The 17352-nt window shown below is 40.1% G+C and overlaps 1 protein-coding gene across 1 annotated transcript in view; it reads right to left on the minus strand.

Moving 5' to 3' along the window:
* SLC4A8 (solute carrier family 4 member 8) overlaps window positions 1-17352 on the minus strand; it is a 71542-nt gene that overhangs the window by 51009 nt on the left and 3181 nt on the right. The window contains exon 2 of the mRNA XM_081127125.1: window positions 7753-7834. Within this exon, the coding sequence (XP_080983251.1) occupies window positions 7753-7834 (82 nt within the window). The remainder of the gene's footprint in view (window positions 1-7752; window positions 7835-17352) is intronic.

The following is a 17352-nucleotide window of genomic DNA, read 5'->3' on the forward strand; positions in this document are numbered from 1 at the left end:
TAAAATGCTTAACACAATGCCTGGAATAAATTTTAGCAGCCAATATATTCTAGGATCAGTTTCTTTTTTTTTTTTTTTCTTCCTCCTGCACTGTAGAATATACAATGTAGAATAGCTTGAGAGACTAGTTACAAATCAGGGAGCATAAGGCTGGGTTTATAGGGGGAGATATGAAATAATTGTACAAAAAGAGGGGAACATGAAAAAATGACCCAATAGCATTCCTCTCTAGTTCCTCCTTTCCTTACTCGCTCATTCCCTCTATAAACCTTATTTTGTTCTCTTCATGACTTCCAGGCATCTCTCACCTCTACCTGGCTTCATTAGCCTTCCTGTCTGGCCTGGAGCCCAGAATCAGAAGCTTCCAGGATGCTCCCACCCCTCCACACACACAGCCTCGGTCTTCCCCATTTCTGCTGTTACTGCTGATCATCACTCTAGATCTCAGGCTGACTCCCAACATCTTCCATCACAAAAGCTGTTCCAGTCTTTAGTCACTGTCTTCAATCCACAGCCTTCTCCACATTGCCTCTCTCTGAGCAGGTGACCTTGCTTCATGTTTTAATGGGAAGACTCAGGCCCCCTCATGTAAGCTCCTCCACCTCAGCCTGGCTCACTTTCCTCCTCCAGTTTCTCCTCTTTGCCAGGCTAATGAGCTTTACCTCCCAGCCCTGGAGTTCTGCTCCATCAGTTGTCCTCTGTCTCTCCTTTCCATCCAGCCCCTCCACAAGTTTCTCCTGAGTACACACATTCTTATCTTAAAAAGAAACTTTCCCAATGCAATGCTACTCTCCCAAGTTCCTGCCTTGTCTTCTTTGCTTCTCCATCAAAACACTTTCAAGAACAGTCTATCAACTTAGCTCCCTTTCCTCACCATCTCCTTGTTTGATAGTCAATGCTTGTAACCACTCTCCACTGAAACTGCTCTCCTTAGGGACACCAAAGACCACCTAATCTCTAACACCAAATCTCTATCTTACGTCTCTCAACAAGAAGACTTCTTGAGAGCCCACCAGGTTCCACGCAGTATCCAAATCCCTTGACCACTGCCTCCCCTTGGTGGTCTGGGCTCCCTTAGTGCGTGTCCCACTGCCCTCCCCAGCTCGCCTGCACGTCCCTGACTGTGTTTCTTCATCCCTTCCACAATCCCACCATCCATCAAAGGAAGGCTCCCTGGATTTCCCTCCTTGACCCTTTCTTCTCTTCTTTCAGTGATATTTACTCCCCTGATTTCAAAGTTCACTTCTACAAATGACCCCCAAATCTTTATCTAAATGATTCAATTATGTCCCAAAGCAAAGCACCATCCTCCATCTCAAATTAGGCTCATCTATTCATTTCCTCATGTTTCTGTCCATGGCATCACCATTCTCTCAATTTTCCAGGCTTGAAACCTCAGAATTACCTTAGATTTCCACCACTACCCCTTCCCCTTCAGGGCTACATCCTATAGGTTAGGGCTGTCAAGTCTTTCTCTCCTCCCACTTGGACAACAGCAGGGGCCTCCCTCCTTTCCCCCAGCACCAATTCAATCCTACAACCAATCCTCCTGCAGCACTTCTCTGATCACTGCTCACTCCCACATGGTCACAGCATCCTTTATTCTCCGGCATGCTCGGGGTCCCAACCTCCTTTCTAGTTTTTTCTTCCTCTAGGACAAATAATACATTCAATAGGAAAATAAAGGGAAAGGCCCCTAAAGGAACTGAGTGACAAACGTGAAAATCTTACACATTGAATAAATGTTCTGGGGGTGAGGAGATAGTAACAGAATGGCTTGGTTTTGACTGTCTCCTCCTCATTGCCTTGGCTGCTGCACCCATCATCATCTCACACTCTTTCTTCTACCTAAACCAAACCACTATTCTTCAAATCTGCCAATGCCTTTTGGACACTGATGTGGCTCCCTCCTTCAAGATTCAATGCAATGCACCTTCCTTCTTGGTATTATTCCTGATCTCCCTGATCAGATGGGCCACCTCCTTTCTCTAAATCCCCAGAGTCCTTGCCTAGCATTCTCTTGTGCACTCATCTTATGCCTTGCATTACAGTTAAGCCTCTATCAATATCATCTCCCACTATTTATTTGCAAGCTCCTCAAGGTCCCACGTCAGACCTTCTTCCTCTTGGAATCCCTCACATAACAAAGCCCAATGTCTTGTACATGCTCATCCTTCCACAGATCCAGAAAATGGAATACTTCCTAAGTGCCTCCACTAGGAACATAAACCCTTAGAACCTCCTCAGGAGAACATAAGATAACCTAGGATGAAATACTTACCAGGGCATGTGAGGAATGAGAAAATCCTAGCCAACCTGGTAACTGAAAGCTTAATTTAGGAAGACCTCCTAGATAAGTAGGCTTCATGGAAAGAGTTACTTCTTCCCCAGCAATGGAGTTTCCTAAGATTGTGCTCAACTTCTTCTTTGGGGGTTCCTTCACAGTGCTCTCTACTTCCAAGTGGGGTTAAAGTGCCTTGGGGTGCTGCTCCAACACCCCTTTATTTCTCCTTCCTTTTCTTTGTTTCTTTATTTCTCCCTCCTTTTCTTTGTTTCTTTATTTCTCCCTCCTTTTCTCTGTCCTCCCCTGTCTCTCAATTTCCAAAGTGAAAAAACAAAATAAAAAAGAAACAGTGAGGATGGGAAGATAATCAGAGATTAGTTAGAGTGTTGAGAGGCAGACAGGATAATAAAATATTTGGATCTGGTAGAATCGCACCTCTTACACACCTACTGTCTCGGGACAGTCCTGTTGACTTGGGCACACCTCAGACATTGGAGAGACAGATTTCTACACATAATGTAGTTATCTTGAAACTTTATTGAAACAGAAATATAGAGCCAGAAGAGGTCATTTGCTAAGATGAGGGATTTCAGACCTCTGTCATTATCAGTGAAAACTATAAAGTGTGAAAATTACTAAATTAAGTACCATTTTAATAAAATACGATGTTAACTAATAATGTTCGACTATAATATTTAATTAGGTCTCTGCAGTATACCACTGAGGTCAACCCAGGCTGGGTTGTGCCAGGTCTTGTTCCAAGGGCTGGGGATACAGCAGTGAACAGCACAAAATCCCTGTCTTCAAGACACATATTCTAGTTGGGGAGGACAGACATCATAAAAACAAAAACATATTATTTCAAATATTGATAATTATTATGAATAAAATACAATAAAGTACTAGAGTGTCTGTGGTGGGGGTAGGATGGAGAAGGGAGACTTTAGCTAAGATGATTAGAAGAGACATCCCAATGATGAGAAGGAAAGGTCATGAGAAGACCTGGGAGAAGAGCATTCCAAGAAGAGGGAAGATCAAGTGCATAGGCCCTACAATGGCAACGTGTGGGGCTGGTTCCAAAAGAAAAGGACAGCCAGAAGGGCCAGAGCAAGGTGAAAGAGGAAAGGAGAGGAGGAGGAAAGGTTAGAAAGACCGACATGAAGAACCTGTAGGCCATGAAAAGCATGATTAGATCCTAGAGAATCACTTCAACCACCCCCTAAAATAGTGACCTAAGTGTAAAATCAGGTGTGTCCTAGTAGAGCTGGACTTAGGTGAAGAACAGTCTGAGGAGTAACTTTCAGTCCTTCAATAGAGCCAATCTAACCATCCTAGCAAATCCCCCAAAGGTTACTGGTCAGGGTAGGCCCTCCACTTCTCCTTACGCACACTCCAAATGCTTCCACTGGGCTCGTGCTTGTATGTTGTTAGTATTGTTTAATTTTAACTACATTCTAAAGAGAAATTGAGGAGATTGTGATTAGGTATTAGGACCCATCTTATCAGACCTCATTTTTTTGGTTAATTTACTCACTAACACTATCAAAGTGAAACAAGAGGTTGGACCAAATGACTTCTCAGGTCTTGTCCAAATGATGATTAGTCCAGGTTGTAATGTTCAAGACCTAGGAAAGTCCCAGGCTAAGGCTTTCTTTGAAGAAGTCACAGTGGTTCAATTGTTCTCACTATCCTTATTTATTGCTGCAAAAAGAAATTATAAAAGGGCCTCAGTATTTACTCAGTTTGTTGAGTAAATAATGTTCGGTTTTGCTTGATATTTAAATTCCCATTAGGCAGGTCTGTAGCATAACAGGGAAGAATCCTACAGATGCCTTTGATGGCTCTGTAGGAAGTAAGGTAAAGCTTAAATCTTAGAGAAAGAAGACTCCTCCTTCTCTAAGTAGCTTTTTTAGTCTAATCAGTTCTCACAAACTTTAGCCAACCACGTGCCTGCCTTTTGAAAACACCAGCGAGACAAGCATTAATGAAAACAAGCCCCAGCAGAGGTCAGAGCTAAGCAAGACCAAGTAGCTATCAGAAAATTACCCATCTGTTTCTAGGCTGGGAACTCTGAAGCAGAAACTTGGATTTTCTGAGTGAAATCAGCAGAAAAGATGACAAAAAAATGGACACTAGGAAATTAATATAGCACCAATAAAATTCAGTCCTAACTGGATTCTGGCAGTGTGGTGACTTCACTAAACTAATTCCGTGGTCACTTTGCTGGCCATTCAACTGCTCTCCTACCCTCACAACCTTCATCCCCCCCCCCCATCTACCTATAAACTCACTCAAATTCTACCTCCATCTAATTCTCCATTCTTTTCTCCAGTCATTGCCAAATCTACTCTTTGGAAGCTATCTGTATGCAAATACAAGTATTCATTTAGTAAAAATTATGGAAAAGATATAACAGTGTATATATTTTTTAAATAAGTATGTATACAAATGCAGACAACAATCATTAGTGAACTGGGACTGAATCTTGTAGAGCAGGACAGAAATCACAGGTGAGACCCATCCTGCAGCTGGAGGCTGGATTTACCATTCCATACACGCTGTTTACCGAGAGTGCAGACAGAACTCATTAGCACATACAAAAGGTGTTCCACTCCCCTGGGCTACAGTTTGATACAAAGTCAATAACCACAGAGGAGGAATCTAACATGTGGAGCAGATGCAAGCCTTTTTCTTTTTTTCTTTTAAACTTATAAATATGAGCAAATGGCTCTTACACATTTGTTAAAAACTTATTAGACGGCGCTAAACTTACTCTAGGATTCATAAATCTAGTAGTTAATCAGGAATAATGATCTGTCAGAAAAAATGGAAAAATCCATTCTTCTAACTAAAGCAACTGCTCTGTGTTCCTCTAGGACTGGGAGAGTCCACTGAAGCACATCATGGACTATTGCTCTTTGTGAGTTTATCTTTGGAAATCTGCTTTAATGTTTGCTTTTGACTCCTCCCATACATAGTTTTTAAAAAGCAATGTCATGGTTTAATGCGCCATCTCCTACTGATGGAATTAACTTACACAAAAGACCCATATTTTAAAAAGTCTCTCACAATGTCCAGAGACTAAATCTCAGACTAGTTCTGAAAATGAGTGAGGAAATGGTTTATGTCACGTGGGGTAGACAGTATGGAATAAAGGGGGAGAAAGACCAGGAATTTATCTGTAGCCACAAAATCTTATATCAGGGCATACATATTGAATCAGAATATAATTTACTTGTCTCCCATCAAAGTGAGGCTGATTTTATCCCACACCATCAAGAAACAATGACACCCTGAGTGCAGCCTCACTGAGTCCCAGAGCTGCCCTCAGAGTGAGTCAAAGTAGAGCTCACAGCATGGCCAGATCCACAGCAAATCCCTCTTCTCATCAGAGCTGCTCTAGAACTACATTTGTCCTCCATTTGCCTGGAGTGCTTTTTTAAAATAGTGCTAACATAAATAAGATTCTAGTTTTCAAAACGATCTATGTATAAAGGACCATTTCCCAACACACTACCCCCTAGTAATGACATCATAGATGACTATCTTTTATGGCAAAATGGAGAATGCATAAAAAATAGATGTCACCATGAGAAGTTGCTCCTACTGCCTATTATTCAGCTGACCTCTGTGGATGGAACACAGTCCTCAGGATTCGAGAGAGTTTGCTCAAGTTTATTATTCTACTTGCAAGTGTTTATAAATGGTTACCTCTGTGCTAAGGATGGAGGTCTAGTAGGCCCAAACAACTAAACTGAGAGCAACACTGCCCCCACAGAGCAATGAGAGGGTAGAGAGGCAACAGGATTCAGGGCAGGAAGTGGATAATACATAAAAATATTTATATAATGGAGAAAAAGCAGACTTTCGTCCCATCTCACCTGCCATCAGGCTAGACCAGCAATTTTCAACCGGCGTCACACCAGTGTACACCAAGAATTTTTAAAACATGCAATACCTGACCATTTAGTCAGGGGCACTGACCTCTTTTCCCTTAGATTGTCAAATAAAAAAATGACTACAGCCAACACGAAAACAGCCATCTGATGTGAATGAATCAAAATGATACCACTTTTTTTTGTCAGGTCAACAAAAAATATTGTTTTGGTGTGCAGCAGAATTTTAGAATTAGCTTATGTGTGCCATGGGATGAAAAAGGTTGAAAATCATGGGGCTAGATGACTGTGAACAGTTTTCCCTAAAATAGGATAAAACTTACCTGCCTTTGTTGTTGAGAAGATAAAAAAGACAACTTGTTCAAAGGCCCCAGTCAAATGCCTAACACACAGGGTCATTCAACAAATGTTAGCCTTCCATCCCCTACCCCCTTTCCTTCTCCCACTTTCTCCCAATTGCTGAAACCCACAGTGGCTTTTCCATCTGGTTAAAATAACTTGGAAAACTTGACCTTGATACATCCAAACTCCACTGACCTACACAGAGCCACCTACATAAGTTCTCATGGTAACAGATCCGAAGGCTGAGTCAGCCTCTAGAGCTTTCACTCTCCCCATCCAAAGGACAAGTTTTCTCGGGGGACTGTAAGACTTTGATGGAAAAAAAGTCACGGGAACAAGCAGTACAGAGAGAATTTTTCACATGCTGCCCCTCATTAGAAAGTTGCTGCATCATAGCCTTCAACATTGCAGGGGATGTTGCAGAGAGTTCACAAAGGCTTTTGAGCCAAATGTGGGTTCTCACTAAAGCTATACTAGACAGGAGCCTTTCTCTAATAAAACGGAGCATCACCAATTATCAGGAAACTATGCCCCATGGGAAAAAGGAAAGCAGAAGGACCTCACACATGGTCCTGTGGGGAGCTAGGGGTGGGGCAGGTGAGGAAGAAGAGCCTTAATAAGGTAAACCAGAAACAGCAGATCGATAAAAATGTTTCTTCCTGTCCACTTCCGTTGGCTTTTTATATAACACTGTGCTGTGAACCTTAAAGAATATGTTACAGGTATGTACGTGTTTTCCCTTTTCTTGTTTAGATGAAAACACCAGGCAGAAATGTGTTTAGTTAGAAGGAAAGAGTAAACATTGTAAATGGGGTAAAAACAGGGTTATATAGCCAAACTGAGTTTTAAATTTTATTTGTATTTTTTTCTTTTAAATTTTTGCACATGCTTATATTTCTAAGCTGTTGTCAAGCAAGAATCAATAAACTGATCTGAGTGCTTCACATTCTCATGGAATAGATCATTTATTAATGTTTATATTGGACTTTACAGTGCTCAAAGCACTGTCTCAGATGATGTCTATTAGATCCTAATAGTAAGACAGGTATTATTATCCCTACTTTTATTTAACAAACAAGGAAATTGAGCTATTAAGTGATTTTTCCCCCAGGGTCTTACAGCTAGTGAGCATTAGGACTCAAACCCAGGTCTCCTGATGACAAAGCTGTTCCTCCCACACCAGGTTGCCTCACACTAATTTCTCCCATTACACAGAAGAGCAGTTCTTACCTTCCAACTCTTCTTTCTCATAGTGAATATTGAGAATTGTGCTGGTCCCACCCTGATCCACCACAGCTTCTTCATCTGGTCTCTGTTAAAACATAAATAAGTAGTCATAGTAATACCCATTCATTCATTCATTCATTCATTCATTCAAACATTCAGCACAGTACCCTGTGTCAGACTCTCTATGCAACACTTGGAAGAAAAACACAATGGTTTATATATTTTTAAAATTTGAACCTCACAATAACTTTGAGATGCAAATATGGCAGCCATTCTCTTTCTTATTTTATAAATGAGCAGCCTGGGACTCAGAGAACATTAAATAATTGTTGCCCAAGGTCACAAATGGGGTAAAAGCAGAGCTAGGACTGAATCCAAGTCTTATGACGGCCGAATCTCATGCCTTTTCACCTCTGCACTCCATCTATACAACCGTATAACAGGTTGGCATTTTTGTTGTTGTTGTTAATCTTCACTGGAGGATATTTTTTCCATTGATTTTTTAGAGAGGGTAAGAGGGAGGGAGGAGAGAGGAGAGAGAGAGAGAAACATCGATGAGAGAGAGACACATCAATTGGTTGCCTGGCTGACACTCTAACCACTGGGCAACACCGGCCAGGGCCAGGTTGGCATTTTGTAAGTGGTGTCAACCACATTGTCTCATTTGGTGTAAATTGGTCTCCTTGACCTCTGCAGCATTTAAACCTGTTTAACACTATATCCTTGAAATTCTCCATCCTGCTCCCTGACCAAATCTTCTCTGCCTCATCCTAAGGCTCATCTTCTTCCTCTGAATATAATTCCCAAGAAAGAGCTGTCTACCTTTTGTTTCCCTCACTTGAGTATTACAATTTCAACAGCACCCTAAACAGTGTGTGGCTCAGTATTTGACAAACCCCTGGAAGGCCACACCTCAAGACTCATGTGTCTAAAACCGAATTAATCTTCCTTCCAAAACTAGCAGCCTGTGCTCATTTCCTTACTCCTTCCTATGGCACCATCATTTCTTAGTCCACATTTGAAATTTCAAATGTATTTAGTCATCCGTTCCATATATATTGAATGCCAATTATATGCCTTCAGGAAAACAGTTCTCTTTTCTTATCAAGATCTCTTTTGCAATTTCCCTCGAATTTACTCTCATCTCACATCCACTCTATCCCATATTCTCCAATACTTTTAGTCACACTGGACATTTTTTTTTCTGTTCTAGAACCATACTCACTTTCTTCCCTACTATGGCCTACTACTCTCACCCCGCCACCAGCAACTAATACTTATTCATCATCCCATATATCTCAGTCTAAATGCACTTCCTTGGAAGACTTCCCTGACTACCACTCTTCTAAACTAAGCTAGGCCCCCCCATTTTTATGCCTTCATATCACAATGTACTTCTTCTTAGTAAAGAAATGTCTCTGCTTCTGAAGGGAGGGACCACCGCTCTGTCTTCCTCACCGCTGTTTCCCCAGCACTCTGCACAGACTTCACATAGTGGGTGATCAATAAATCTTTGTTAAAAGAATGAATATAGCCCTAGCTGGTCTGGCTCAGTGGTGAAAGTGTCGACCCACGGACTGAAGGGTCCCAGGTTTGATTCCCGTCAAGGGCATGTACCTTGGTTGCAGATTCCATCCCTGACCCCTGTTGGGGCATGTGTGGGAGGCAACCAATCGATGTGTCTCTCCCACATCCATATCTCTCTCTCTCTCTCTCTCTCTCCCCCCCGCCCCCTTCCACTCTCTTTGAAAAGCAATGGAAAAAATACCCTTGGGTGAGGATTAAAAAAAAAAAAGAATGAATATAATGGCACCTACTCTATCAAGACCATCACCATACCCTGAATTACTTCAAAAAATATCTTAACTGATCTCCCTGCTAGTCTATTTCCTTTACCAAGCCTGCAGCTCCAGTCAGGCTTACTGATCCCACAGGCACCGTGCACATTCCCACCTTCATGCCTTTGCTCTCACTATCCCTTCACTTAACATTCCTTTTCCCCAACTCTCCAGCACAGCAAATCCTAACCATCCTTCCCGATCCTGCACAAATTTCCATTTTACTGTTCTAACTTTACTATTTTGTAGTTATCATCTATATCCTCCAATAAGGCAACCCTGACTATAAGACAATCCATTTTTCTAAAAAGAAGATTAAAAAAAAAAAAGGTTTTGTAGTCAACTTGAATAAACTTTTAGGGAAGTAGATGAAACACTCAAATGTCTACTTATAGTACTTTATTTACTTAGTTTTATACACATGTTTAAAAGTATATATTACTACCACTATGTAATAAGCTACAAGATATAATATTAAGTTTAAAAAGTAAGGTGGAAAAAACTGTATAATTTTTGTCTAAGAAAGGGTTTTGGACTATAAGCATCTGCTTATAATTAAAAATACATAAAGGAAGAATAAGCCATAAAACATGTTTTTATTTTTTAATTTTCTTAGTTCATCTGGAGTTGTCTATTGGTTCAGAGAGAAAAACCAACCCATTATATAGTTACCTACTGAGGGAGGAAGGGCATCTAGGAAAGGAGACAAGGATAGAAACTAAAATTCTGTGAACATACTTTTATTTTATATATATTTTACACAACTTCAAAACAAAATTAAGAATTTAAAAAGCAATTCCCAGAAATCAAAAACAAAATAAAAACAAATGCCAAATTGATGGCATAACTATTCCAAGAGAAATTATTCCAAGTAACTTTAAAACATAATAAATTGAGTATCCTTCCTGGGATATATCCTAAGGACAAAAAGAACTGAAAAAGATCCTAAATTGCTTTTTGGTTACTATATTGTTGGTTGTAGTGATGTTATTGTTCTGAGACTGTTGCGTATTGTGGGATGAATCAAATAATTATGTGAACTTTTTCTGTTACTCTCAATGTGACTGTGAACTGGGATTCTCAGCAGGGGTAAAAGGAGAAACAGTTGTAAGATAGAAGGTAAGTAAAGAGCAGTGCAGTTCTGAATGTGAATTGAAGTATCAATAAGAATATATGACATATTTTTATCTGTAAATATTTTTAAATCTATAAATTTATATTTTCTAGCTCTGTCCATTCAAAAGCCCTAGAAAAAATGGCCAGCCAATAGCAATGAGTATCATTAGCACCTAGACTATGGTCTCTTAAAGTGCTATTTTCCACTAAAAGGCACTCAAAGACAGCTAGGGTCCTGTCCAAAGGACTCGACAGCCAACTTAAAGAGGTCCCTTGCCAAAAACAGGACAATGTAAGCACCAGTAAGGGTAATAACTGCACCAGACTGGATATATCAAATACATACATTAAAATCCACGAGTTCAAAATGCCACGTTGAAAATGAACTAGTTGGTCAACATAAAGTTCATGCTAATAAACTGATTGCTTTGAAAACTGTTAAAAATTAATCCCAGTTTACCTATATAAAATGTACCACAGAGTAGATGAGACAAGTTTCTCATTACAAAAAAGAATAAATGGAAAGGAGTGTTAGAATTAGAACACTGCCATTTTGCAGTCCAAATGGACTGCACTGATCTTCAACAGCCACCAACATCACACAGAGGGAGACAACCAGGCATTACATGCCTCCTAAAGGGAGATCTTATCACCACCCATAAGGCAATCTTACCAAATAAATTGTCTCTGAATCTGATCAAACCTCTAAATCCAAATACCAATTTACTGAAAATACAATGAATCAGAGCTCCACGGAAAAACATCACCACGGGAATACGATCAGCAAAATCCAGACTGTGGGAAACTATATAGAACAAATCCCCCCCAACCCCCTTTTTAAAAATAAATAACTGAAAGAAGAAAGAGAGACAGACAGACAGACAGACAGACAGAGGAAGAGGAAGGTGAAACCAACAGGTTAAGAGACAACGAGCCAACCAAAATGTGGATGTTACTTGAATCTTGATTCAAACAAACTAACTGAAATACATTTTTTAGTTATTTTTTAAATACCTTTTCAAAGTTATGACACTTGAGACGATTGGAAATTTGAATATTGACTAGACCTTTTATGATATTAAAGAAATTGTTAGGCCCGGCCGGGCGTGGCTTAGCAGTTGAGTGTTGACCTAGGATCCAGGCAATCAGGGTTAGATTCCCAGTCAGGGCACATGCCCAGTTGCGGGCTTGATCAACGACTCTCTCATCATTGATGTTTCTCTCTCTCTCCCTCTCCTTTCCTATCTCTGAAATCAATAAAGATATGTTTAAAAAAAAAAAAAAAGAACTGCCCAGCAGCAATAAAAGCTAAATAAAAATAAAAATAAAAAAAGAAACTTAGTGTACTGTGCTTATTTTTTAAAGAATGCTTATCTTTTAGTGATACATACTGAAATATTTATGGATAAAGCTGAAAGATTACTGATATGTAAAATAATAAATTAACTTAGAAATATTACTTATTGTCACATTTTATAAATGTTCCTCAAAATCTTCAAATACACCTTTAACATCAATGTCCTCATCACCATAGGTGCTTTGAGTCAATTTTCCAAGCATGTCAGTTTCACTTCCATCCAGGTTGTAAAGACTCTTGTATAAAGTCCTGCCTGAGGAATAACTTCTAGGTAGAAAAAACTTGCCTTTATTTTAGACTTATTTGTTCACCTAGCTTATGATTAAGATCATGAGTTTCCTGACAGCAGGCGCCACATTCTTTCACCTTTATGTCCTCCCAGAGTCTAATACAGTAGCTTACCATTTTAAGCAGCTTGCTCTCTCTAAGTCCCAGGAGGGTAGGTACTTATATTCACCACTATGTACCTAGCACCCAGTAAAATGTCACATTATGTAGTAAGTATCCAGTAAATTTTGATGAATAAATATTTATTAGTTTTCTGAACTCTTTAAGTCATATAACATATTTTCTCATAATAATTTTTCACATTGGCTTCCCCACAGGTTTGTAATATCCAGAGGGCAAGGACCAGTTAATTTGGATGCTTAAACTGTCTACAGACACCTCACACAGCATAGAACACAGCAGGAATCTGGATGAAGAGGAGAAAGGAGGGATGATTGATTTTTGACTCAAAGACTATGAAAGCAAAATATAAAGAGCAAGGTCAACTGTCTGAAAAATTCAGGTTGAAAGTCAACTTGTTTGTTTCCTTAATTTAGATTGGTTACCCACAGCCTAAATTCACTGAATAAAATGTTCATCTACTTTCTTTGTCTTCCCAAAGAAAACAGAGCCACTGTCAAACACCATTAGCCAGAGCATTTGAAAGGTCAGGCTTGAATGTGAATGTGTGGACCTTGTTTGGATCCTGATTCAAATAAGTCAACTACTTAAAAACTTATAAGGCACTCACAGAATTTTAAACAACTGAATGGATATTTGATTATAGAAAGAATATGTTAATTTTTAAGTGTAACAATAATATTATAATATGGTGGTTTTGTCATTTTTTAAAATGGTCCTTAATAGTGATACATACTGAAGTTTTTGCTGATGAAATAATATGATGTCTGGAATTTGGAGAATGAGTGGAGACATAGATGAATCAATACAGGTGTGTTCACTGTCAAACCCAAGTCATTGGGTACATGACAATCCATTTTTATTTTTTTATTATTATTATTTTTTAATCCTCACCAGAAGATATTTTTTCCATTGCTTTTCACAGAGAGTGGGAGGGAGAGAGCGGGGGGGGGGGGGGGGAGAGGGAGAGGGGGTGAGAGAGAGAGAGAGAGAGAGAAACATCGATGTGAGAGAGGCACATCAATTGATTGCCTCCAGCACGTACATGAATAGGGCCAGGATCAAGCCTGCAACCAAGGTACGGCTTGGCCAGAACTGAACCCAGGACCCTTCAGGCCATGGACTGACGCTCTAACCACTGAACCAATTCATTTCTATGTCTAACCAATTCATTTTTATGTCTTTCTTACTTTGGTACATGCTTGAAATGTTCCATAGATTTCAAGTATATATAAAGTTTGTTTAAAATCATAAAAATGAAAAGTACATTTAGTCTCACTGGTCTGTTCATGTTGCAGATTCCCCACCAGTTGACTATTATTTCCTCTGACACCATCATTATTTATGGCAGAGGTTTCTTAACCATGGATTTCTAGGGCTCCTCGGAATCGGCTTCAGAGGATTGTGTGAGTGTACATTTTTCTTGGTAAAGGTTCATAACTTTCATCGGATTCTCAGGGGAGCTTATGACTCAGAAAAAAATTAGAATCATGTTAGCCACATTATATAAGTTTAGGAGAAAAAAGGAAGGAGGGAAAGAGGAATGAACTAGAAAAAAGGCCCTGTTTCTAAGTCTCTTTTCTGTACTTCCTCCTAACTCACTGATAAGGATCCACTATGTAACTGTGAATTGATTTGGGTGCCTATCACATGGACACGAAAAAATAAAAAGAACTAAGGGAGTTAAATAAACATTAAAACACTGAAATTGCAAGGCACATAGTGAGAAAGCATTATTATGAGCTTTGAAAAATGAATGAATTATAGCTGAGGAGCAAACCAGATTCTCACTTACAGTTAATGAACAAATTAAAAGGCAGGGGCAGGGATGAGTCTTACATAATGGCTCCTGCTCCTAGAATCAGCCACAGAGGCTGCAGGGGAGGGAGAAGAGGCAGGCAGTGGAGCCTACCTTAAGCCCTCTCCCTGACACCCCTCCCCTGCTGTTCCACTCCACCTGTGAAGTTGTAGACCTGCCAAATTCAACCCCACCTCCTTTTCAGCAGTCAGTCTCAGATTTTTTACCTCTAAAGACCTCTTTCATCTTTTTTTCCTAAGGATCCAATGTTTTCAGGGATTGTAAGTAACACTCTTCTACCCCTCCCCCTCCCCCACCCAGGACAATAAAAAGATTCAGGCATTTATTAAGTTCTAATATATTTAACCAAGTTTTAAAAATCAATAAATATATAAGTGGCTTCAAGGGTTTCTAATAGCAAACTGAGTTAATGCAATTAGTATTAGAAACAAATATTTATGATCACTTACTATATGCCTAGCATTGTGCTTTATACATATATTACCTCACTCAATCCTCACTACAGACCTAAGTCAAGGCTAAATAAGATCTCGCAAGAGCTAAGTGGGATAGGAAGCACTCAGGTTCCTGTGTTCCTTATATTAACATTATACTCTAATATTGCTAAAAGCAAAGAACCCGGTTGTTTTGAGAGCTCATGTCCACAGTGAGAACAGCTCGAGTTCCACATTATTACCTTCCTAAGTTCTTACTGCTCCAGAAGCCTGTCCCTCACACTGCCCCAGACTTGCAACAGTTCTCTCTGTCTCTTTATTCACTTCCATCTTCCTCTTCACCCAGCATGAATTCTGGTCCCTTAAAGACTCTGTCACTGAATCTGACCCATAGATCCTCAACTCTTTAATGACCTCAATTTCACTTCCTCACCGAATGCAGTCACCCTAACAAGAGACAAGGGTTCCAGATCTCTTCTCCGTGGCCATGAGCTCCTGAATACCCACGAACTCCCTGTTCTGACTCTTCAGCAGCCTTCTAGAGGACTAAAATTTCAAAGTGGTTCTGGTTTCTCAGTGATGCTTTTATTGAATCCCACTTGGAGTCACTCCTGTTCAGTACAGATTACTGGTTAATACACTATGGTAGGCAGAATAATGACCCCCGAAATAAGTTTGCAGATGGAAGTAAGATTGTTAATCAGCTGAATTTAAAATAAAGAGATTATCCTGGATTCTCTGATGGGCTCCACATAATCACAAGGGTCCCTTAAAAGTGCAAGAGGGATGCAGAAGAATCGAGTCAGAGAAAGAGATATGATGCCAAAGGCAGGGTCTGAGACACTGTGTTGCTGGCCTTGAAGATGGAGTAAGGAGCTATATAAGCCAAGGAAGGCAGGTAGCCTCTAGAAGCTGAAAAAGTCAAGCAAAGAGATTCTCTCCTAGAGCCTCCAGAAAGAAACACTGCCCCACCAACACTTTGATTTTAGCCCATTGTGATCTTGTTGAACTTCTGAACTACAGGATGGTAAGAGTACCAGTTAGAGTTAAGCCACTAAATTTGTGGTAATTTGTTATGGAAGCAATAGAAACTAATACATACATTATGGCTTTCTAACTACCAAGACGAGAGTAAATGTGTTACTACCTTATAAGAAACAAACCTCTCCATTATCTAAGATTTGCTGTTTCCTAGCAGCAGATTTAGAATAAACACAGTTGCTTTGCTGTGTCCTGGTTACTACCGTGCCGGCTTGACTGAGAGCTCTGTCTACTCTGCCAAGGCAAACCATGAGCTAAGAGAATTATCTACAAATATTTCAGGAAGTAAATTTGCAGCCTGAATTGTCCCCCAGACGACCTCAATTCTCTGCTTAGCATGATAGCCCACACTTCTACTGAAGTTTCCCTGGTAAAGCCAGGTAAAGAGAATGCTCACAGCTTCGCCAATTCCCACTTAGGGAAAGAACACCCAGCGTGTGTTGGGAGAGGGTGGAGGAGTATGGACTATACACTGCAATGCAGTGAGAGAAGAACTGCTATGGTTGATACTTTTGTTCAATAACATTCAGCAAATATTTACTGACTGCTTATCATAAACTGAACTCAGAAAAGTTGACCTGCTCTCTACAGAGCCATTCATTCACTTAGAAAATATTTACTGAGCTTCGACATGTGCCAGAGTCACTGGGCACGGGCAGTCAGGCCCCTTCAGGAACTCTTGTCTTAGAGCTTTCTCAGGGCTACCATAAAACATATAGTGTGACTCTCTTCCCATGTGGCCATGCTTCTCAATTATCACCCACTTACCAGGGTTTGTTATTCTAAAGATTTCTGCAAAATTTTCCATTCTGAGCAGGCCTGATTCACAGAAAAGCCTTAGTAATTTCCCAAATTCACTTGCTCCCCACTTCCACCCTCTCTGAACCTCCCTGCAAGTCCCAGCATCACTTGACTCAAGTGCTAATGGTTCTGACCACTCCAGCCTCCTCCTCCCCCAGCACTTCTTTCTGCTCAGTTCTTAAAGTGCTGATTAGGAGAACTTTGAAGAATTTTGAAGATGTCCCCAGTTCCAGTACAAACTAGGGGCTTTCCCTAAAGCTTTCTTATCTCCTTTCATTACTACTCCCTTTAAGAGCTCCCAGACTCCTAAAATTTCAATAATCACCTCTGGAGATCTCATCAAAATTCAATAATGCAGACTTTTGTTGACTCATTCTAAATTACACCCTCCTAGCTGGCCCCCTCATTCCAGTCTCTTCCTACTCTAATAATTTCCTTTGCACACCTTGCCACACATATCTTCCTAAACACTTATTAAATGCTAACTCTGAGCGAGGCACCGGTCAAAAACCAAACGCTACATTAATAGTGTTAGTTAAGGGCACATCCTTTGAAGAGGGGCAGCCACTTACTAGAAAAAGTTACTTAACCTTTCTGCATCTTGGTTTCCTCGTTTGAAAAATGGGAATAATAAATAAAAGCATGTAACTCTCAGGGCTATTGAGAGACTTAAATGAAATAATGCATGGAAAGCACTTACAGTGTCCGGCACACGGCAAGCACCAATAAAAGCATACATAAACAACAATATCAAAGGGAGATGTCAGATTAGCAATAGAGATGAACAGG

The sequence above is a fragment of the Miniopterus schreibersii genome (genome assembly GCF_964146895.1).
Source record: "Miniopterus schreibersii genome assembly, chromosome: 2".
In the NCBI taxonomy this organism is placed as follows: domain Eukaryota; kingdom Metazoa; phylum Chordata; class Mammalia; order Chiroptera; family Miniopteridae; genus Miniopterus; species Miniopterus schreibersii.